The sequence below is a fragment of the Drosophila miranda genome, chromosome XL, assembly GCF_003369915.1.
Source record: "Drosophila miranda strain MSH22 chromosome XL, D.miranda_PacBio2.1, whole genome shotgun sequence".
In the NCBI taxonomy this organism is placed as follows: Eukaryota; Metazoa; Arthropoda; class Insecta; order Diptera; family Drosophilidae; genus Drosophila; species Drosophila miranda.
Genome location: NC_046673.1, coordinates 20,539,826 through 20,561,253, shown reverse-complemented (window position 1 = coordinate 20,561,253; position 21,428 = coordinate 20,539,826). Strand labels below are relative to the sequence as shown.

The following is a 21,428-nucleotide window of genomic DNA, read 5'->3' as shown; positions in this document are numbered from 1 at the left end:
TGTTCCACTGAGACGCTCAGCAATTGTATTTTCCATCTCTTGAGGAAGAATGTGTATAAACATCTAGCTCCATGCGATTGTAGGCCTCTGAAAGAAAGCATTCCATACAAAACAGGCAGCAAAAATACAAATCAATTCAAGCGAAAGGTAACCAAGAGTATGATTTATACCAAAGCCTCAATCCTTAATTCAATTCAGGGAGGGAAATCTTTCCTTCCGCCATTCGCTAGTCCCGCACTCAGATTTCATGGGTGGCCAATGCGGAAGCAGCGCTGGCTGGCCGGGCAATCGCAATCTCTCCGCAGACGTTCGGACCTCGATATGCAGCTCTGAGAGATTCAAAAGTGTCGATTGTTGGTGCTGTTTGTTTTTGGTTTCTACGTAAGAAGCCGTGATATGGGTGCGATGCGCGATGTGCGATGCGTGCGATCTATCAGCATTTGGCCATGTTTCGTTCGCATCGCGTGGGCCAAAACCCCGGCAGCAACAACAACCAGAAGAACCATAACAAGAACATGACGAAGTTTTTGAGCGGAACAAGCTTGGGGGGCCGCCAGCTCTCGAACCGGGATTGGCGCTGGCCAAATGTCACGTACTGTCCAGCCAGAGCATATTTAAAGAAATCTCCGAGTGAGGCAGGGCAGCAGAAGACATCAGACAATCCAATTGGGAGCACCACCATCGGAGCGCCAACTGGGAACTGCAACTGGAGAAAAAGATGACAAGACAGAGCTACATTTGGGCTCTGGCCGCCTGCCTGATCGTACGTACCACAAGAGATGCTCCTCCACAGAGATGTGGATCGTCTACATGATCTACAATCGTCTCCGTTTCGCTCTTCTTTTTGCAGGCATGCGCCAGTGCCAATGGCTATGGTGCGCAACAGGGCTACGGCGGTCCCGGGGCCGGGGGCGGTCCAGGTGGCAATGATGGAGGCGCCGATGGATCGGCCGGAGCATCTGCTGGCGGTGCCGGCAGCAGTGGCGGCGAGTACACCATAAGCAATGGCGGATCTGGTGCTGGTGAGGGTTCCGACGCCTCGGGCGTGGCCCAGGCCGGACAGAGCGGCTATGCCTCCTCTGGACAGAGCAGCTATGGCTCCGACCAGAACATCCCCTACAAGCCGGTGAACACCAAGGGCAACACCCTGACCTCATCCATCACCTATCCCCAGAACAAGGGCGAGATTCTGATCCATCGTCCCGCGCCCATCATTGTGAAGCGTCCGCCCACCAAGGTGCTGGTGAATCATCCTCCATTGGTGGTGAAGCCCGCACCCGTCGTGCTCCACAAGCCCCCAGCAATCGTGCTCCGCAAGGTCTACGTTAAGCACCACCCACGTCGCGTCAAGGTCGAGCCCGTGTTCGTCAATGTGGTCAAGCCCCCAGCAGAGAAGTACTTCGTGAATGAGAACAAACAGGGCTACGGACAAGGCTCCCACGGCGGCTCCCAGGGCTCCCACCACGGACACGGCCACGGAGGTCACGGTGCTCACGGTCACGGTGCCGGCTCGCACGGTTCCGGACACGGCGGCGGCCACCAGCACGGTTCCGGCCAAGCTCTGCCCGCCTATGCCTCCGGTGCCGACAGCGCCGCTGCCAGTGCCGGATACCAGCTGCTCCAGGGTGGCAATCAGGGTCTCTCCGCCCTGGCCAGCATCGCTGGCGATCGCGAGAGTCACTACGGTGGCGGTCACGATCACGGTCACGGTCACAGCCATCAGCACTACGGTGGTGCCGGCCCTGCCGGACCCGGAGCCTACTCGGCTCCCTCCTATTAGGTTGGGACGCTGCGTGTCGGCCTTTCAGTGGCTGGCTCTGGCGTTTAGTTACTATGTTTTTACACAGCCTGAACGTCCACACACCCCACACACACACAACCAACCAATGCACAATGGAAGGCGTGGCACTCAGGTTTCTTTGCAAACAAATAAAAAAATTTAAAAAAATTACTAATGATTTATTATTTGGATAGAGGCGGAAAGCGGACGGCGGAAGAGCGGCGGCACAAAAATTTTCAGTACATAGAAATTTCGCATGCACTTTTCGAACCAGGTCTGCTATGCGATAATAGCAGTAGATATTTTTTGCTATCGTTTTACTCAAAGCTGGGCAAGAATAACAATATGCTACCAAAATTACAATGCAGAAAAAAGAAGCCCTCTTGTTTTGAATATATAAGCCATATAATACAGATTTTAGTTTATTTTATTTTAGCTGATTTCTTATATTCTCAAACTGGGCAACTCTTATTGGTAATCGATATCGATGAAAGTAATCGATGGAGGTTCGCTTCAAATGTATCGGAATAAAAAAGGTAAACAAAGTCGCTTTTAATCAAAACCGTCTCCTATTGGCCCATGCATATCTATCAGAATTAAATAGGTGGTCAAAAACTCTCGACAAACTAATGTATGGGTCTGGTCGTAAAGTGCAGTCTAAATTTCCATTGTAGGGACCGTACATCTCTCGTCCTTGCCAGTGCGTGTGCGTGATCCAGGCAATGTCACATACGCCCACCGCTTACTATTGCTAATATTCACCCTTAACATCCGCCCGCTCAGTCGGTAACAATGCATGATAACTGCCAGCAGTAACAATCTAGTAAGTAGGTCATCAGGTGACGCGCCGCCCTTTTGGCCAGTTTGAAAAATCAGCATAAAAATGCGACACTTTCGCAAAGCGATTTCAGTCTGTAAGCAGAATTAAATTGAGTGCATTCAACAACAACACAACAGAAAACGAAACGAAACCAAAAGTAAACGCGAAATACTACAAAAATCTGTTACAAGTTCGAATAAACCCGCAGCAAAGATACTACGAAAATGAGGCGCGTATTCTTTACTCTTTGGCACATGCTCACGGCCCAGCGCCTGCTCCTGGTACTCTGTTCGTTGCTCTCTCTTTGCTCCGGCGGCAATATGCATCCTTTGAAAGTGGGCAAAAACTATGTGTCGCTGCACAACCAGCCCAAGGACTTTCGCTCTTTAGTGATGGATATTACCAAGTTTATTCTCACTATTGTGGGCAGAACACGTTGAGTCCAGCAGATGCTGGAAGTTTTTTTGTTATTTTTTTTGAGCACGTATTCCTTATTTATAGAAAGGTATGTCCCTGTGTGCAGCCGCTCCCATGATAAATGAATAATTCAATAATTTTAATCATAATCCAAACAAATAGCAAAAGCTTTTGCCTCCATCTAATCTGTCCAAAGATCGGACTACCATATCTATTACTAAGCTGGTAGGTCGCGCATGATCCAAACATATATCAGTTCTTTATCTCTATTCAAAGGCGTCCAGATTTGCAAAGTTCCAGAGTTCCAAAAATCTCCATTAGAGACCGACAGGTGTGTAGTACATCAAATCGTATCTCCCAAATCAGCCAATTATTCTTATTTAATTCATTTTCCGCTTATAGAAAGGCCAGCGACCAGCGACCAGCAGATCAGTGCAGAGACCGACAACCATTGCCAAAGCAACGCAAAGCCTGGCCTCGAACTGAATTTACAATAAAAATTCTTAATTCTTGGTACAAAAATTACTGTATTTAGCTGATGAAAATAATTTGAATATATGTATTTTTCGAGCAGGTTAACTTTTTGTAGAGTAAATGTTGGTTAAATATGGTCTTTTAATTTGTTCTTTTGTGGCAAACGTTCTTGTTCTGTTGTTCTGTTTAGAGCTAATAAAATCGCATACAAGTGAATTTGATAACAGATTTAAAATGAACTGGAAACAGGGTTAAATTTTGCAATCGATATATGTATGTGAAATGTGATCCTAGGGTGTGATTTGAGTTACTAAGGGAATAGATTATCGTCCTCTCGTCGCTGGGTAATCGGGGTGGGTCTGGTGGAATGTCTTGTAATTCTCTTCTTTACGGATTTTAAAAAGTCTACAAATTTAAAAGTGCGTTAATTTATATGAAAAAAAAAGTCAAATGGGGGGGCTCTGGTGGAATGTTATGGCCTAAAGATACGTTGATGCCCGTGGTTCGGTGGTGGGTGTCCTTTAGGTGATCCTTTTCTCATGCCCTTCCTTCCTTCCCCGCTTTACTGATGACGGGTTGCAGCATAGGCATCTGCAGGCTGATTTTTGCCTGGGGAAGGCTTCGTGGCCACCTGCTGCTGTTTATTGGGCTGCAGCGTGCTGCCATCGTTGGGAAAGTTGTTCATCACCTCAAAGACTGGTGGAGCGGCGGTCGAGGATATCATTGGCGGCGACAAGGGCCAGGCATACCGATTCTACGAAATCAACACATATATCGTTACAATACTCGATGAAAATGGAAATTGAAATGCAGATCTTACCTGTCCTCCAGCAGCACCCCTAGCCAGGGGGGATGGCGGAAGTGCTGTTTGAAAGAATAGTGCCGGACCTGCCGGGCTCACCAGGTGGCTCGGCGAGAGGGGCAGCGGCCCCACCGGCGACGTAGTCAAGAAGCTGAACGACCGGCCATTGGTGCTGGGCGATGGCGTTGGCGTGGGCAAGAAAGATACAGCATGTGCCATCGTATTGTTTAGGTCTTTCAGCTGCTCTGGACGATTGCCGCGCGACTTGTTCGATCCCGAGCCACGATTCGACGCAAATGTATTGCCGTTTTCATGCTCACCAGCATCGGGTGTGGGCGGTGGTGTTGTGGCAAAATGCAGCTTGCCCATTGGATCCTCCACTCCGGCAGCCGCATTCAACTCCGGTTCGGTCCCGATAGTCGACATGCGTAGATGCAAATCTACGCCCATGTTGTAAAAGTATCGCAATGTTTCCATGTCCGGCGGCATATCCCCGCCATTCGAAATGAACGAGCGACGTGTTTGTCCCTCAAACGAGAGCGGATGTAGCGATGGTGCTGTACGGTTTGGGTGTGGCGGCGGTGCCATCGACATAAACGGTAGCGGCGGATGCAGGGCAATGGTCCCCTGCGGCGACGGTGCAAATCCCCCGAAGGGCATCATCACGCAATTCTTTGGCGGCGGCGGCGGTGGCATTGGAAAGCGGAAAGCCTCCTCGGGCACTGCTATGGGAGAGCCCGACCAGGCTGTCGGTGGTGGCGGGAGGCCACTACGACCGCCGCCCGCCATCAGCGGCATGTAGGGCACAAAGTGGGCGGTACCAGCGGCGGCTACTGCTCCTACTCCTGGCGGAGCTGGCCCAGAGGATGATGGCTCTTGCGACTTAGACGACGATGTCTGTTGCAATTTGGAGGCCCGATCATCACGCTCGCGCTTATCGCTTTTTGACATCGAAGTCTTCTTCTGCTGCTGCTGCGGCTGCTCCCCGTTCGGATCCGATTCCAGCTGGATGATTTCGATCATGCTTTTGTATGCGTTTTCGCGTGGGTGCTCCGAATGTCGGGGCTCCTGTTGCTGCTGGACATGGGGCTGGAAGTAGGCGCTCGCATCGGGCGACTTGGATTTCCGCCACTTTTGCAACTTGTTCTTGTTAAAGAATTTGGTTATGTGCTCGCGCTGTATCTGTCGCTGCATGTGCTGCTGTTGGCGATACGGCACCTCCCAGGGATGAAAATCGTCGGGTGCCACAGGATGTATCGTATCATAGGGCACCTAAAGAGAACGACAAAGAGAGAGACTTTAGGATTTACTTATCCGTCCGGCAGTAGGGAACATTCAAAAGATTAGAAATAACATAAGGAAGGGTGGGGTACCAATATATTTTTGCCAAACTTCTCTATGAACACAATACTCTCGTTGTTTTTGACATTAATTTTTTGGATGTAGCCCGTGCAATCCTCCAATTTTTTCCCCAGATTAAACTCCACCAGGCACTTGGCTCCCACCTGCAAAGAGGACACGAAAAACAGGGAAAACCAGAACAAACGAAACGTTTAAGAGATAGATAAGCGAGACGACATGGGTGGATGACATGGATGATGAAACGTGTAGATTGATGAAACGTGTGTGAGTGTGTCGGGCTGTGTGTGTGTGGCTTCTCCCTCCTGTTTTACCTTAAAGTTGTAATCATTGTGATAGACATTGAAGCGTTTTGACTCCTTGCGTATTTCGTTCCACACATCAAACTCCACATTGCGATACATGTTGGGGTCCAAGGACTTGGCCACCTTGTAGGGAAACGGTGTGATTCCTGTAAGCGAAGCACAAGGCACATTACAGACCATTTCATCCTAATGGAAGCCATCTCTTAGCTAGCCATCTCTTACCATCGTCCAGCAGCTGACGGACACACGAGACATATCGATTGGGACACATTTGCGGTATATCATTCTCAGTCGAATCCCGCCCCAACTCAGCCCCGCCCCCGCCGGATGACAACTCCTCGATGCTCGAGATGCTGCTGCTGTGAAATTTACAGAGCTTGTAATTCTCGAGAATGCATTTCGTGAGCTCCGGCACGTCCAGCTTAAAGAGGCGGCCATCGCTACAGCGCAGACGTATCATGTAGCCCCTAGGATCGAGTTCGGCCTTGAAGCAGTCCCACTGAAAGGTGTGCGGATGGAGCATGCTCTCCACGGCAAAGTCCACGTCCGGCAACTTGAAGAGCGACTGGTAGAGCATCTTGAAAGTGATTGCTATAAGCAGGGAGAAGATTAATAAACACACCCCCCTTCGAGTGGTGTTCTCCACTTACACTGACAAACGGCTGCCAATTTCATGTCCTCTAGCTCGAATACGGAATCAAAGTGGTTCTCCTTGGTGTAAAATACGCGAAAGTAATTCACAAAGTGGCGATTAAAGATCACGCCCGCGCCCATGTTGAACGGCTCATACAGGATCACATTGCGCCTGCCCCAAACAAGAAAGATTTGATTTTGCTGCACTGCCCTGCCCAAAGGACAGAAGAACCACACCACTCACCGATATATGAGGCACATGGCCCTCAGCTCAAGCATGGAGCCATAGGTCTTGGGCTTGGCCAACTCTCTGCAATACTTGTCGAAATTTCCATTAATATACTGCAAAAAGAGTCGGGGGGAGAATATTAATTAGCCCAGAGGGGAACGAATAAGTTTCGAGGAGCATTTTCGCACCTGCTCGAAGATGCGACGCTTGCTTGTCATATAGCGTACACATTCCTGGCGCAGCTCGTAGTGCAGGTGCTGGGTGTCGTACATCTGCTCGGCAATCACACGGAAAAGGCTGGAGGCGTCGCGGGCCGTGTGCTTGCGGTACATTCCGCGACTTTCCAGATATTGGTCAAACGGATCGGGTGCCTGGCGGCTGCCCGAGGTGACTGGGCGCTCCAGTTCCATCAATAGTGACTCCATGGTGAGACCCCTAGAAACGCAACAATATTTTCTCTATAATTATTGCACAAAAACCCACTGGAATTTCGCAAAGAACATTCGAAGGCGAGAAATTCTCAAACGTTGCAAGCAAAATTCCAGATTTCCACGCAAGCAACGGCGCTTTACCGCGCAATTCCAGCGTCTATGTGTGCGCTAAAAAGAGATGACGATATGTAACATCGTCAATGTATACACATTTTCAACATGGCGTCAGGGCGAACAAGGCCAGGCAAATGAAGATCATCAAAAAATGTTATACTTGACGCCAATTTTGATACATGCACCTGCACGCATACACATATCTATTTATACAATGTACAAATTTCTTACGTAACGTACCTTAACTCCTTGCAGTAATGGCAACTAATTACAAACTGCGATACCGGTCGAAAAAAAACACAAAAAACTAACTCTAAATATAAAATGAACTAGCCGGAATAAGGATGGCTGGCACACACGTAGGGAGAGTGGGCAAAAAAATATATGTAACGAAAATGTTAAAAAATATTACACGAAACGACTCAAATGGGTTTTTTTTTGGCTTTTCTTCTATATTATTTCCTTGCACTTGCACTGATTTTAATATATATCTTTCGACCGTCAGCTTCAGCTTATCCGCGTCCGTACACTACAGTGGATTCAAAGAGTTGGAACGATCTGCGTAGTGTATTGGAATTTCTTTCCAGCTTTCCAGTTGTCCGAATGAGGGAGTGAGAAGGAGGGCGCTTAAAAAAAGAGTTGCCACAAGAAACGGTGAAAAGGATAGATCGATAGGCAATTTTAATCTATTATCTTAATAAATTACTGCTGGTATTATAATTTGTTGAACTAATTTGAAAAACTATCCAAGCGCGGACTATAAATCTGGATGTTTAAATGCGCGATGTTTAAATACGGAAATCCAAAGGGACGAACGAGTGCGCAAGAGGGCGCTCCACATATCCAAGCGATCCAAGCAAGTTGAAATAATACATCCTTGTGAAATGTTAACGAGTTTTAAATCTGGCTTTCATTAAAGCTACTGTTACTATTAGAGGAAATATACTTATATACATATTTTGAACACACAAATATAATCAAAATATTTACTATCGATGTGTGCGGAGTCTATCGATACCGGAACATGTGTGCTAGGCCATCACCGAAAGCGCCAGGCTGCTGTGCATGCTGGGAGGGGAGAACAAGAAGAGCCAACTCCTGTGGTTTTTGTTGTTGCCTGTGCCGCGTCTGCTGCAGAATGGGGTGGAAAATGCCGCCACCGCATAGCCGTTGTTGTCTGCGCTTTTCTTTGGTTGTTGTTGCCCCGCTGGCCTCAGTTTGAAATTGCAAGTCAATGAAGCCAGGAGTAAACTTCAAGTTCGCGCTGTTACCGCGACTAAAGTTGTCTGGAAAAGATGTGAGTGTGTGCTGTTTTTGTTTTTTTTTTCCAATTGTTAAATGTTGTTGACTACTTCGTTTTGGTTATCTTGTAAGTGTGTGTCACTCCTACTTCTGTTTTTGTTCCGTTTGTTTCGACTTCTCTCGGTGTTTCATCATTCATCTGTGTACGCCCACCCACACCATTCCCCACCAGCGGCAATAACTTGCCGTTTTTCTTCCCCTGCATTTCGTCAAAACATAACCACAAATGTAACAAACAAAAGACGAAACAGTCATCAGAATGCAAAATAAAATCCCTCATAACCGACTACAACACGTGTGTGCGCCGTAAGTCACGGAAAATCAAAGAAAACCATCTGATCCCTGCGGGAGGAAAAGTTACGTTTGATTATGAAATTCAAACAATGGAATTGTGCAGTTATTTCCCCATCTACTCGTACATATCGTGCTCCTGCTCCCTTTGGCTGGGAGCTGACGCTGGTGGGTAAAAATCAATAGGAGAGACAAAGCACGTGTTGTCTTTCCCCCGGAGTGAGTGCGTTGGTGAATCGATTAACTGTTTATCTAAGTTTATTGAACGCATGCAAAACAAGGTCCCTCTCTCTCTCTCTCTCTCTCTTCAGGCCAACAGGGCATTCCCCCCTCTCTATTTCTTCTGTTCTTTTTCCACTCTTGGAGTTGCCTCCCACTTACATACATATGTATGTATGTAAATACATTCATATACATACATGTACATAATATGCGTATGTTTTTGATTATTTCTTTCATCTTCACCTTTATCAAGGTTTCGTGGTCAATGTCATGACCACCAAGGAACCCCTGGGCTTGTGTTATAAAACTACACACATACATACATACATACATATGTACATATTTTGTATAAGCGGATTGATTAAATCTAAATACTAAATTGGCATCTCCTTATCAATATCGGTCGGGAATTGCGGTTTCTCTTATACAACGATTAAAACTATCCTTCAAAAAAGTTATCTTATCTTACTCTGACAAGTACCCTCTCTTCGTCTTCGCCCTACCCCGACATGTCTTTCAGGCGCGACTTAACGCCAGCGTCGCGCTTATTTGATAACAATTTCCTTCTACTCTGCTCTTTTTGTTCACAAGTTGTTGCTGCTGTTGCGATTGTTTTGTTTGCCGGTCAGTCAGCGGCAAAGATCTTTCGCTCTCGGTTTGTCAGTTGCCTTCGATCATTCGCGTTTGTGCCGAGGGAGAAAGAGGTAAAACATAAAAACATCGAAAGGCATAGGCAAAGAACAAACGTAAAGGGGGTGGAAGACGGGAAAAATAACTCTTTTTTTTTGCCAAATGTTAATTTTGAATGTGTGTGTGTGTGTGTGCGTGCGAGTTGCGTGGCGGCGCTGTCGAACCGGTTATTTTGCACTGTTATCTTTTGAAGTGGCCTACAGTGGCGGGCCAGTACATTATCCAGATTAAAGAACTTTAAATGCTTGGTGTATTCTTTTGAGAATCGTTCACAAGAGAAGGTTACAGTGAATGGTGTTCAGTTGGAAGCACTTACTGTACTGGGTCTACTTTTCTGACCGCGACCGTAGACATTCGGAATCCGTTAATACAGTGGCGTGTCAGAAAATTGTGCGACCAAAAGAATTGACAGTGCTGCCACGAGTGTTTTTGTATTGCTTTCATTTGATTTGAAATTTGTTCTTACATTTTGTTTGCCTCGACATTTACCTTATGTATGTATCTTTCTTTTGGTTCTTTTCTTTTCACATAAAAATCGAATACATTATATAAAACGCCCATCTACGCCACGCCACGCCCCCACACCCACTTGTTGTTGTTGTCGTAGTATTGGGACCGTGGCAACATGAAGCCGATTGAGAGCCCTCCGAACAGTGGCGGCAAGAATAATGAGTCCAGATTGCGCCGCAGGCCCATACGTAAGCTATTTTTGTCACACTATCCCCACTCTATATATTACGTGTTACCATCCACACCCCCCTACCACCCAGCACCATGCCACGTAACTTTACCCCAACACCTCCCTTTGGTTGCTAATTTTAGTATTTAAATATAAACTAAGGCAGGGATTTGTTTACTAATCCAATTTGAATCCATTAACACTAACCTACAAGTGTGGGGACCCAACCATTTTAATCCGCATACCGTCCGGCTGTCTATCTGATTTATGCAAATCCAGTCGCTGTTCTGTTTTTGAAGATATAACCAGGAACATCTCTTTGATTTTTTTTATTCTTTTTGATTTATTTAAGTTGCTTTTCTTTGTTCTTTGTGTGTGTGTGTGTGTTTGTCGCTGTGTGACATCTTTTATTGCTGTTCCCATAATTTGCTGCACGCTATTTATAAGAAAACCGTGAAATGCATTTCGCATGCACTTTACATGCGCCATTAAAAAGTACCAACACTGCAATCCACTCGACTCCACTCGAGCTGTGCGGCAATTAATTTAATGTTAATTATTAATTTTGTTTATTTTTCTCAATACCAATTACATTATGCTTTGTTGTTGTCTTGTCTCTTTTTTATGCTTGGCTTGAGTGTGTGACCATGAAAATCAAAGTTTAAGGCCAGCGGCAAAGTGCAAGCAGTGCATGCACTGCACTGCTTAACCCACTTAGTTGTTGTTGCTGCTGCTGCTGCTGCATTTGTTTATTTTGTGTAAACAACTGCCATTGCACTTTCATTGCCATTGCCGCCTGCCAGGCTATTTCGTTGTTGTTGTTAACGGTTCCGCCGCTATGCTCAGCTGTTTGTCAGGGTTGAACTGCTGCCACTTGATAATCGTTGAATCGATAGCTTAGAGATGGACAAAAATCACCCACAAGGTGACAGTCCCGCACAGTCCTGCATTATCCATCGCATAAGTTACACCCTTTACACGATTGGCATTACACCTATCGTTTTTTTTTGGGAGAAAATGGGTTCTAAAACCATATGCTATGGTTATATTTCAAGATATTGCGAAAAGTAAGTATTGTGGGAAAAATAGAAACCGATTTGCCAATTGTTTGAATGGCAAAATCCATCGTTGGTAAAATATCTTTCTTTAATTGAATGACTTAACCTAGTAACAATTAACTGCAATTTAAATGTATTTTCATTGCCATTGTCGGGTATTCACCTAGCCTCAATAATCAGTCGATTACCCCCATCCCTAGCCCTTCATTCCAGCCATGCAAGGCAACGCCGCATAACGGTCAAGCGGTCGGCACCTGCGGATGGTAATACCTGTTACACGGAGAGTACAGAGACGTGTATGGGGATCATTTTCGATCGCTCTTCTTGGGGAGATTATGTTTATCTAAGGTTCCGACAAGATACGATAGCTGCCTTTGGAATTATCAGTTGAACATCAAAACCAACCGTTTTAAAAAAGTTTGTAGGTATTCATGCGTTATAGCAACATTTGATGACTAGACGGGACGACTTCCAGAAGAACTTCCCGGCGCTTTACATACAGTCTTATTAAGTGCTCCCTCTCTAGAAGCTCAAGGGCTTACACGCGTACCCAATTGAGTGGGTTTTGAGGGTGAGATTTCTAACTGGAATTCGGAGGCTGCCCTGACTCCGGCTCTGGCTTTGGCTGTTGCTGCTGCTTGTTATGACGTCAGTCAGCAAGGGGATTGTGGTAAAGAGTAATGCAAATATTGGTATTAACACCTCATCTTTCGCTAGAGATGACAGACGACGTCATTTGTGCTCTGGAAATTATGATAGTCCCGTAAATTGAGTAATTAATTTTGATCCCATTAACCGAAAATGCCAAAACACCGATTAATGACGCCGCTGATCTGCCGGATTTCCAAAGGGACTAACCTGGAATAGCCAGTAAATGTGAAATAATATCCGTAGATCGCCCACTATTTTTAGTGCCTACGAAACACATTTGTGTAAATAGCGCTCGATCAAATAGTGTCTGGTATTCTGTTACCAAAAAGAAACTGTCGCCCAGCCCAGCCCAGCCGCAACTTCAGTCGTCATTCAGAATCGGAGCACGGGACATGCGAAAAAAAATTAAAGAAAAATAAAAAAATTAATTCTTGGGTCCACGTTGAAAACCCCCTAAAATTTTTGTTGTCATGGATGGGCTGCTGGGCGGTGCAGGACGGGGTCATGGCAGACACTATTGCGGCTATGCCCGACTCATAAACACCTGCGATGACGAGAGCAGCGATGGGGCAGGTATGTTTGTTCTCTACTTTGTACTCCTTACTTTGATTACAAAAGCGAGACGGAGAGAGACAGGGAGAAAGAGAGGCACCAGTGATCACAGAACTGTGGGGAACAAATAAAATACAAATGTGTGAAAGTAATGTTTTCTCAAATAATTGCTGGTAATTGGAATGTTAATACCCCTAATCCAATGACTCAACGACACGAACGGATCGACCAGTTAGAGTAGGTTTCGCTAGATACAGCTGCTGATGCGACTACTTTCCTCCTAAAGTGTTCTTGAAATTTTAATCCCCATACTCGAGTCGAGAATTTTGATTCGGTCGCTCAAATGCTAGCCAAAAGGTCTGGCTACGCGAATGAAAAGTGATGTTCCACGCTCACGCGTGTATGGAAATAAAAAACAGCTGTTTTACTCTTTACCAAGTATTTTATGAGTTGTTTTTCGGTGATTGGATCTATTGCACTGTGCGAAAAAATTATCACTTTTAGGCCTGAATGAGTAGATCAGAGTAATAATTCAGAGATCACAATACCAAAAATAAAATCATGCACACTACATGTATTTTTAGTTTTCGAAATTTTCGATTGTGCTTCTGGGGTTCCCAAAAAGCAACCCCTTCAGTGCTCATACAGTTTTAGTTTGATTATTCTATGAACACCCCACATGTTTTCCCACCTAGAAACCATCATTAAATATATTTCGAATACGTTTCAATATCTTGGAAAAGGTTTATAGTCCACAAAGACAGCTAATCGTTCACTCAACCGACTTGATTGTCAGTAATATGGAGTGTCTGGCTCGAGAGTTCCTACGCTAATCAAACCATTGCATCGCCATCTAAAATTGTTGACACTGCCATTTGGTGGCTTTATCTTATTTATGATCCCGTTTTCATTGTTTCCTTGGCTGGCCGTAGGATTCTATCGTCTCTCCGTGGAATCGGGTTATCAGCGACCGAATGACAGACCCCGAATTCATCAAAAATCATCATCATCAGCTAATGTCGTACTACAGCTCAGAGGGGATTGTAAAATAATTAGGCACCGTCTTTGCTGAAACGGAATTCGTTTGAATTGTTTGTTATTCTCGGCTGTTGATGTAGGTTCCCCTATAATATCCGTATTAAAAGGCCCCGATAAGAAATATTCCCAGATAATATCGTCACATCGTATGGCTCGAAACTTCTGTCGTAGATTTTCCACCCGTCCATGAGTCAGTTTTGTTTTTGGTTGCAATTTTTAATTCGGTCAGAATGAAAAATAAAGATTATGTGGTAAACACTATGTATATAAACTCTTCCTCGCGGATTGCCTTACTCAATTAATGGAATCACTCCACGATTATTATCAGATGCCAATACCACTATCGCAACCCATAAAATAATACAACAACAACAAAAAGGAGAGAATTTTGAAAATCTATTAGGACTATAATTGAATTTATGACATGCCTCCCCTCAGAAGCGGAAATGGGAATTAATTAATTATGGTCCTACAATTGGTAGCAGGAATGGTCTATTTGAAAGTCCCAAAAGTGTAGAATAATGTTTAATAGTAGATTAATCTGGTCTCTGGTTTTGTATAAATTATGGGCCAGTTCTTTATAGACAAGGAATCTGCGGAATCATTAGTTACATTCTATTATATGGCATCTTTCACCTGTGCCAATAAATCTCTTTATCACGTTCAGATTTTACACAATCTCAGCGTTTTCCTACGACTATATAGTATAATAAATTAATGGAAAATGTCGGGAGAAGAAGAGCTTTCATAATGATAAGTAATGATGGGTGGAACAAAGTTCTATATCTTTTTTTCTGTACAGCAATCAAATCGAAAGGCCTCATAACTATTCATGTTAACTTAGGAAAAGCTTTACCTTTCCAAATAAAAATGATATACTCTTTCCAATTTGGTCCCTTTAAAGATCTTTCCCCATCTTAAGAAAGAAACAGGCATATTTCTTATCAAAAATTGATGTTCTTCAAACCGGTGAAAAATTCCCGTAGGCTCCCTAAAAAATGTAGTCACCCTTTTAGTCATACTTTAATTAAAGAAAAACTTTTTGGGAACTTCCCGAGGCTCTTCATCTCTATCTTTTGGGGAAATTCTCACTGATATCAGAGCCGCCCATCCCCCAATCGATGGGCGGAAAGAGTGACGAACGGCACGAGTGTGTAATTCCAATGAAAAGTTCCGATCAAACCATCAGCGAGCAGCACTTGACGGTTGCGCCTGTAATGCTCATGCGGAAGGGGAGTGTGTGATAGTGTAATGATAATGATAATGAAGTGAACTAATAAAAGACAGTGGCGCTAACTTGTTAATCGACACGTCCGCCAATTGTTGGGGCAGCCAAGGTCAGGGGCAAGGCAAAACACCCAAATACCCAAACGCCCATCCAAATGCCAAACAAAATAATATTACATAAACGAAACCCCAAAGCCCCCACAAATGAAATGCGTATCTGTATCTGTATCTGTATCTGCCATTGGGCCTGCCCCTTACATACTAATCAGGGCAAATGACGCGTGTCGTTGGCTGTCGACTCTTCAAAAGCCCAAAACGAAACCACAAGAAACCGTCGACAGTTGAATGATGATTAAAACATGATGATAAAGTGCTCAAATAATACAAAATATCAACTGAAAGGCAGCCCCCGAAATGCACTCGACGTGATGGGAATCGCTGTGCTGCGTTGATTCCTGATGGTTCTCATTCGGATTCGGGACTCGTGGCCGGTGGCTGGTGATTCGAGGATTCCGGGTTCACTGGGATACAAGTGTTTTCCACTACACAAAAATCCCTAATTTAAAATGAAAGAATTTTGCCAAAGGAACCTGCGATAAGATACCCTCATGTGGTTCACTAAATCGGTGTAAATAGTCGACACGACTCGACACGACTCAAGGTTTTGGCCATGCCCCAATCCGAGCGATCGGACAAGTGACCAGCGACCACTCGATCAGCTCTCGGTTTTTGGTACTTCACATCAAGATCAAGTTTGTGTCTGCCAGCTACGTGACAACTGATAATGGGGAAAAGGAATTGAAAATGAAATCGCGATCGCAATTGACGCGAACTAGAACTGGATGAGGCGATCCCTCGATCCGGTTAACCATTTGACGTAGTTTGTACACTCGAAAAGAAGTTGATTTGCTGTCACAAAGATGTCGAATGGCGAGGAACCAAAAGGAAATAATTTAACAAAATTATGCCTATATTAATCCTTCTAATAAAAGGTTTAAAAAGGCTATAGAACTAAGAAAAATATAAGTTAAGCAAGAGGAAAGATCACAGTCGACACACAGTCGTTTTGGGACTATTTCTATATAGAAAGATGTGGCAAAAGAGTATCCTCAGTGTCGTTTTCAAACAGCGAATGATTGTATCTCAAGTGGGACAGCAAAAAAAAAACACAAAAAGGAGCCACAGGAGGCTTTTGCCTTTCTGATTTCGATTCCAATTTTTGCGTCAATGAAATGGTACTTATGTGTGAGATCCGATAACCATTATCTCGCTGGTGGCCAGTGGCTAGTGCCCTTTCCATTTCCAGTGCCCACTTGGGTCCAAAACAATCAGAAATAAAAATATATGATTCATTTGTTGGGCCTAGAGCCACCGTGGTCATGTGGGGCCAAAGCACCGGATTCTTGGTAAAGCGTCCCCAGAGAATTGATACTGATGGCATTATCTATGAGAGATATGTGGGTATGTCTGTACCAGAGTCCAAGTAGTTTTTTCTCTTGTACGGAGACTGTAAGTCGACCACAGGTCGATTAAATTGTCAATTCCATGCCGATATCTGATTTTGTGTCATCAATAAATAAACAATCTTCTGGCAGAATTTTCAATAAATTGACACCCGAAACAAAAAAGAGCCCAAGCGAATCTCTGGGCAGAAAAAGTTCCCCGCAATCAAATGAAATACTTCCCCAACGTGTTGTCCTGAAGCCGGTGTTCTTTTGTCACATCCACGGATATGTGGGGGAATATTGAATGCTCGTATTCCCCCATTAATGGGTCTTCACCGTGCGATGCGATGACGCACTCGTTGCCGTCAAACAATTCCCTGCTTCTCTGTGCTTGCACACGAATCTATCTATGTATCTTTGTATCTTCCAACTGAGATATGCACGTTTTATTCGGTTAATTTCAGTTGTTATTTGTCTTCTTTTTTTTGGGGGGGTGGGGGTGGGAGAAACGGCAATAATAACGTAATCGTTCATGGGGCAAAAAATGCAATTAATATGCACATCTTGTGCTAAGATAAGATTGCTGGAACACACACACACACACAGCCCCACCATTGATGTATTCGGTATTCCCTGGAGGGTGCCTTAATTTTGATGAAATATGCTACCTCCGATCTCCCAAATAGCTTTTGTTATTGATCTGCATCCACAATTAGGATCTGAAATAATACCTCTGAACCATTGGGATAAATTCATCAAGTGAATGCACAAATTTCCCATAAGCGAACGGACACATTTTCCCATTGAAGCAGGGATGTTCTTCCATGAAAAACTCTTATTTTTTGATGTTTTTCAACACTTTAATCGAATGACTCGTACTCGTATCGTATACGATCGTTCTTCTGGAAAAACTAAACACTTTTCCAAAGTGGAACCTCTACTACATATATTTATATGGTTCTCAGCTGCTATAAACTTTCTTTGGAAGGGTATACCAACATTCGATTGGTTTTCATGTACATACATGCATATTTTTCCCCATGCCAGCTGTCAATAAAGTGTGTTGAGCGAAGTGTTGCAATAAATATACCTAAAAATCCAATTAAACCTCATTACTCATGTATAATTGAAGGGGAGGGATGGGATGGGATGGAACGGGATGGAAGGGCCGGTCCGGGCAGGGGCGTAGGGAAAACCTGGGACACTCATTGGCGTAATAATTCATGTTGCAATTTTCCAGCTGCTAATTTTTGTTTCAATCGCGTGCACAAAACAAAAAAAAAAACAGCAACAGAATCAAGTTCAAGTTCTCTCTGTCGCAATATATTTTGCATGGCTGATGGCTGCTAGAAAGGAGGCAAGTGGGGCTGTTGGGCGGGTGGCATGTGGCAAAGGAGGAGCAAGAGGAGCAGGTGGGAAGCTTCCACCAATTTAGTCGGAGCGATTGATGAAACAACCCAATCGTTGGCGATCAACAAGCGCGACAGTTGATCCCAATTACCGGGTATCTATCCCGCCAGCAATTTGATTGAACGAACGCCCGATCCGCCTCCAGTTCGCCCACCTCCCTCCCTTTATTTCAAGCAGTTCCTCAATTGTCAATCGATACAGTAAAACCAATTTCATTTCAGTAATTTACTCAAAAAAACCCCCTCCCCCCTCCAACGACACCAACGACATACCTGCACCCAGTCGCAACGCCACTGAACCCCCCCCACACCCACCTCCATAGCAGACAACAATAAACCGTTGTATCTGCGATAAGCGGTAAATGTATCTTTTGTCATTTCATTTTGTATTTATTTTATTCCGTTGTGGCTTGAATTGTCGCTGGCTATTTGTTCTGCCGCGATCGATATGTACTCAGAATACTTCCCTGTTCGCAAGCCCAAGCCCAAGCCCCCGAGGAAGCAACTGTACTTGAGAGAAAGACTCTGCTCTGCTCTGACAGTTTTATGGAACTCCCCGTGGTGGGACTTTTTAACCCATTTCATTCTTTTGTTTTATTGCATCTGAAACAGAAGGGAATCCAATGCCGCCATCTGGTTTATCCAAAACCCCCCCCCAAGACTATGTTCCATAATGGGATTTACACTCCGACTGAGAGTCTTTGCAAAAATATCAAGTGAAAGGAAAAAGTTTGACAAGTTTTTGTAATTTGAAGTAGAACTTTAATGTATTCTATCCATTCGATTCCATTTCATTTCCTCTGCCATTCATTCATGAGATGCACGTACTGTGTGTATCGTAAATCACTGCTGCTTAAATCGTGACAGGTTTTTATTGGACTTTCAAAGTATTTCATTTTTATAGTTGTCGTAGGTCATTATGTAACCAGAACCGTTGAAGGGCCTAGCCATGCAATGATTGGCCCGGAATGTAAGGGGTATCCCTCCCATAATCAATACATTTCTTTTCGACACAGGGATGTACAAGAGGATCTTACAGCGAGCGCATCATGCACACGCAATAAATGTTGGTTTTGCAATTCTCGGGCATTCTCTTTTGCAGCATTCGCTTGTGCGTCTCAAACCGCTGAAAATCGTTGACCAATTAACGTGGTAATTGTTTCCCCAACCCCACAACAAAATCAATCCCAACCAGAGCAAGTAAACACTGGGATTCGCCGTCGTTTTTCTATTTCTGATATTCATCGTCTTACACCTTGTTGATATTTGGGCTTATAATCAAGAGCGTTGGCTGTGCTCCATTCATTAATCCATTGAGACATCTACTACGTATCTTTGGGCGCTTCACAACATCCTGAAGCCCGTCAAAATAAAAAAATTCAATTCTCAATTCGAAACGAGGGGAGCTGAAAATCTTAATTAAAGCCCCCGCGGGTGCCCAGATGTTTGATGAATATTTCTTCTTTTTTTTTTTAAGTTTTTTGTTTTTTATTTTTTGTGTGTGGGGACTCTCTCGCCTGGGTTTTGGACGCACATTTCATCCGGGTGTGGGAAACCAGTTTCTGTTTCTCTGCGGTTCCACAAAAAAAGAGCCAAAATCAAGTACAAACGTTGGCTAGTCCCACACACACACACACACACGGGGAACGGGCAAGCGCAATTGTTGGCTGTGGCGTATTCGCATACAAAGGCCCCCCCAAAACTGACGTTGGATGCCATGCCCACCGCTCCCCGAAGAGGTGGCTCAGAGCATAGAGCATCGCGAGTGTGCGTCATATTCGAGCCAAAGTTTAAAATACTTTCCATGTTCGTGTCGGACTCTCCGCAGGTGGATTACTCCCGGGTCCCACGGGTCAATGGTTGTCACGATTGGGAATCGAAAATATATAAAAAAAATATACATTTGTAAAAATAGAAATTGGACTTGGGCAAACTCCATTACCCAACTGGATATTTGCTAAATTTGTAGAAATCTTTAAGAGAAGATCTGGAGAATATTGAATAGTTTCTAGCGTATCTTTGGGATCATTCAAACTAACAATTAAAGGACAAAATGGACAAATAAGATTACACTACAGCTGTGTTCAGTGATTAGGCTTCTATTTAGAGATAATTATATATTTATTTTCATCGACACATCAGGCTAACAGTCACTGATGGAAAAGTTTAGTAAACGAAAATCGTAAATCTTATCAAATGTGTACGAGCTCCGGAAATCTGAAAAAATCTAAACTTTTCGTTCTGTACATCCCCGGGGAGTGTTACGGAAGATTATCCGAAATGTTTGTGGAAAAAAAGTGTGGGTAGTGGCCATAACTCGTGTCGTTACGGCGCTTTACCGAATAACCCGATCGTGCCCCCAGTACGTTCATTATTCCCCCACTGAGCAGATCGTTCCTGGTACGAGAAAAGCGCATTCGAGTAAAATGTAAGATTTATGGATGGGGAAATATTTGGGGCAGCTGTCCACCAAAAAGAGTTAACATCGTAGGGCTCGTAGCCGAATCGCATGCAATTCTAACGATCACGCGGCGACATCACTCATACGGGGCGGGCAATTAATGAACGGTTAATGAGCCACCTAACTGTCGAAAACTGATTGTCCATTCGCACGAGCCCCGCGCACACGAAGAACGGACGGACCGAAGCTGCTCTGCTCTCGGTCTTCGGTCGTATGTCGTGCAATCTTCGGTCGCTTTTCAAAGCACAGCGGCAGCCAGCAGTCAAGTCGACGCAGAGGTAGGCTGATTTCTCTTCTGCTTTTTGCGGCTCTCTTCTGCCGGAATCTAAGGGCCATCTGTTGCTGTTTCCTCGATTCTCTCTTTTGGTCTGTGTCTCTCTTGCGCCTGTGCCTGATCCACGTGGGTAGATTTGCTGCAGAGGCTCTGGTTCCTTATCTTCTCCAAGTTGCATTTATGGAAAGGTAGGGAATGGAGTGACCAGAAATATAATTGCGCTTTTGCTAAGACTTGAGCGAACAGCAAGTTATTGTATACAGAGTACTAGCACGCATCACCATTAGTGCTCTATGTATGGATGTACATATGTTCTATGGAACGTATGTGCATACATACTTCAGAGTGTGCAGTTTATGGAATCCTATCAGAAGGACTCTATCTAATATGTAAATTTGTATATGCTCCTATTTGTCTATTTCTATATTTATACACTGTAGGCCTATACACAAAACTGAACCTACAGATGCATTAAACATACTTGCATTTTTGAGAGAGCAACGATTTTTGTTATATTAATATTTTATATATTTGTAAATTTCAGTATACACTCGAGAAAAGTTTTCAAAGTTCAACGTTTTATATGCGACTCTCTGGCGAATGCCTCACCTATCATGAATACACCTTGTTTCTAACGGTCAATGTGGAGAGGCTCTGCAGCAGCTGTTTCTTGATCTACTCTGATGCTCGTGTGTCTTGTTGTTGCATTTCCCCTTTGGACTCTCTCACTCTCTCTCTTTCCTTCTCTCTTTATTGTGATATCTT

General features: G+C 44.3%; 3 protein-coding genes and 1 long non-coding RNA gene across 7 annotated transcripts in view; 3 read left to right on the top strand and 1 right to left on the bottom strand.

Annotated features, from left to right (window-relative positions):
• Window positions 1–636: 636 nt before the first annotated feature.
• LOC108165161 (chorion protein S38) lies at window positions 637–1,948 on the top strand. Its single transcript, XM_017301228.2, has 2 exons — window positions 637–763; window positions 851–1,948. The coding sequence occupies exons 1-2, from the start codon at window positions 719–721 to the stop codon at window positions 1,778–1,780; spliced, it is 975 nt and encodes a 324-aa protein (XP_017156717.1). The 5' UTR covers window positions 637–718; the 3' UTR covers window positions 1,781–1,948.
• Window positions 1,949–2,324: 376 nt separating this feature from the next.
• LOC117186044 lies at window positions 2,325–3,712 on the top strand. The gene is made up of 3 exons (XR_004471226.1): window positions 2,325–3,105; window positions 3,180–3,348; window positions 3,420–3,712. It is a non-coding gene; the product is annotated as an uncharacterized LOC117186044 (long non-coding RNA).
• LOC108159126 (protein ovarian tumor locus) lies at window positions 3,525–7,968 on the bottom strand. Of its 2 annotated transcripts, XM_017292115.2 has the most exons (9): window positions 7,605–7,968; window positions 7,008–7,254; window positions 6,835–6,932; window positions 6,608–6,762; window positions 6,180–6,548; window positions 5,967–6,103; window positions 5,667–5,798; window positions 4,312–5,565; window positions 3,525–4,245 (listed from the first exon to the last, which is right to left on the bottom strand). In XM_017292115.2, exons 2-9 carry the CDS (start codon window positions 7,242–7,244, stop codon window positions 4,054–4,056), a joined length of 2,574 nt encoding a protein of 857 aa, XP_017147604.1. In that variant the 5' UTR covers window positions 7,245–7,254; window positions 7,605–7,968; the 3' UTR covers window positions 3,525–4,053. The 2 variants fall into 2 exon arrangements, with proteins under 2 accessions (XP_017147604.1, XP_017147613.1); XM_017292124.2 differs by lacking the exon at window positions 5,667–5,798 and having other exon boundaries at window positions 7,605–7,956.
• A 439-nt stretch (window positions 7,969–8,407) lies between these two features.
• The window catches only part of LOC108159144 (solute carrier family 41 member 2), a 28,819-nt gene continuing 15,798 nt past the window's right edge, over window positions 8,408–21,428 (top strand). The window contains exons 1-2 of one of the 3 annotated variants that reach the window (XM_017292179.2): window positions 8,408–8,661; window positions 10,477–10,567. In XM_017292179.2, coding sequence (XP_017147668.1) covers window positions 8,599–8,661; window positions 10,477–10,567 — 154 coding nt within the window. In that variant the 5' untranslated portion in view covers window positions 8,408–8,598. Of the gene's footprint in view, window positions 8,662–9,026; window positions 9,126–9,806; window positions 9,884–10,476; window positions 10,568–21,428 lie in introns of those variants that run through there. The other 2 variants (XM_017292169.2, XM_017292159.2) reach the window with 2 other exon arrangements.

Excerpts from the sequence above, each read along its gene's own strand:
- LOC108165161 (XM_017301228.2), top strand. The coding sequence starts at position 719 with ATGACAAGACAGAGCTACATTTGGGCTCTGGCCGCCTGCCTGATC. Across the intron at positions 764-850 it reads CTCTGGCCGCCTGCCTGATC|GCATGCGCCAGTGCCAATGG; the intron begins GTACGTACCACA and ends TTCTTTTTGCAG.
- LOC108159126 (XM_017292115.2), bottom strand. The coding sequence starts at position 7,244 with ATGGAGTCACTATTGATGGAACTGGAGCGCCCAGTCACCTCGGGCAGC. Across the intron at positions 6,933-7,007 it reads AGCGTCGCATCTTCGAGCAG|TATATTAATGGAAATTTCGA; the intron begins GTGCGAAAATGC and ends CTCTTTTTGCAG. Across the intron at positions 5,799-5,966 it reads ACAATGATTACAACTTTAAG|GTGGGAGCCAAGTGCCTGGT; the intron begins GTAAAACAGGAG and ends TCCTCTTTGCAG.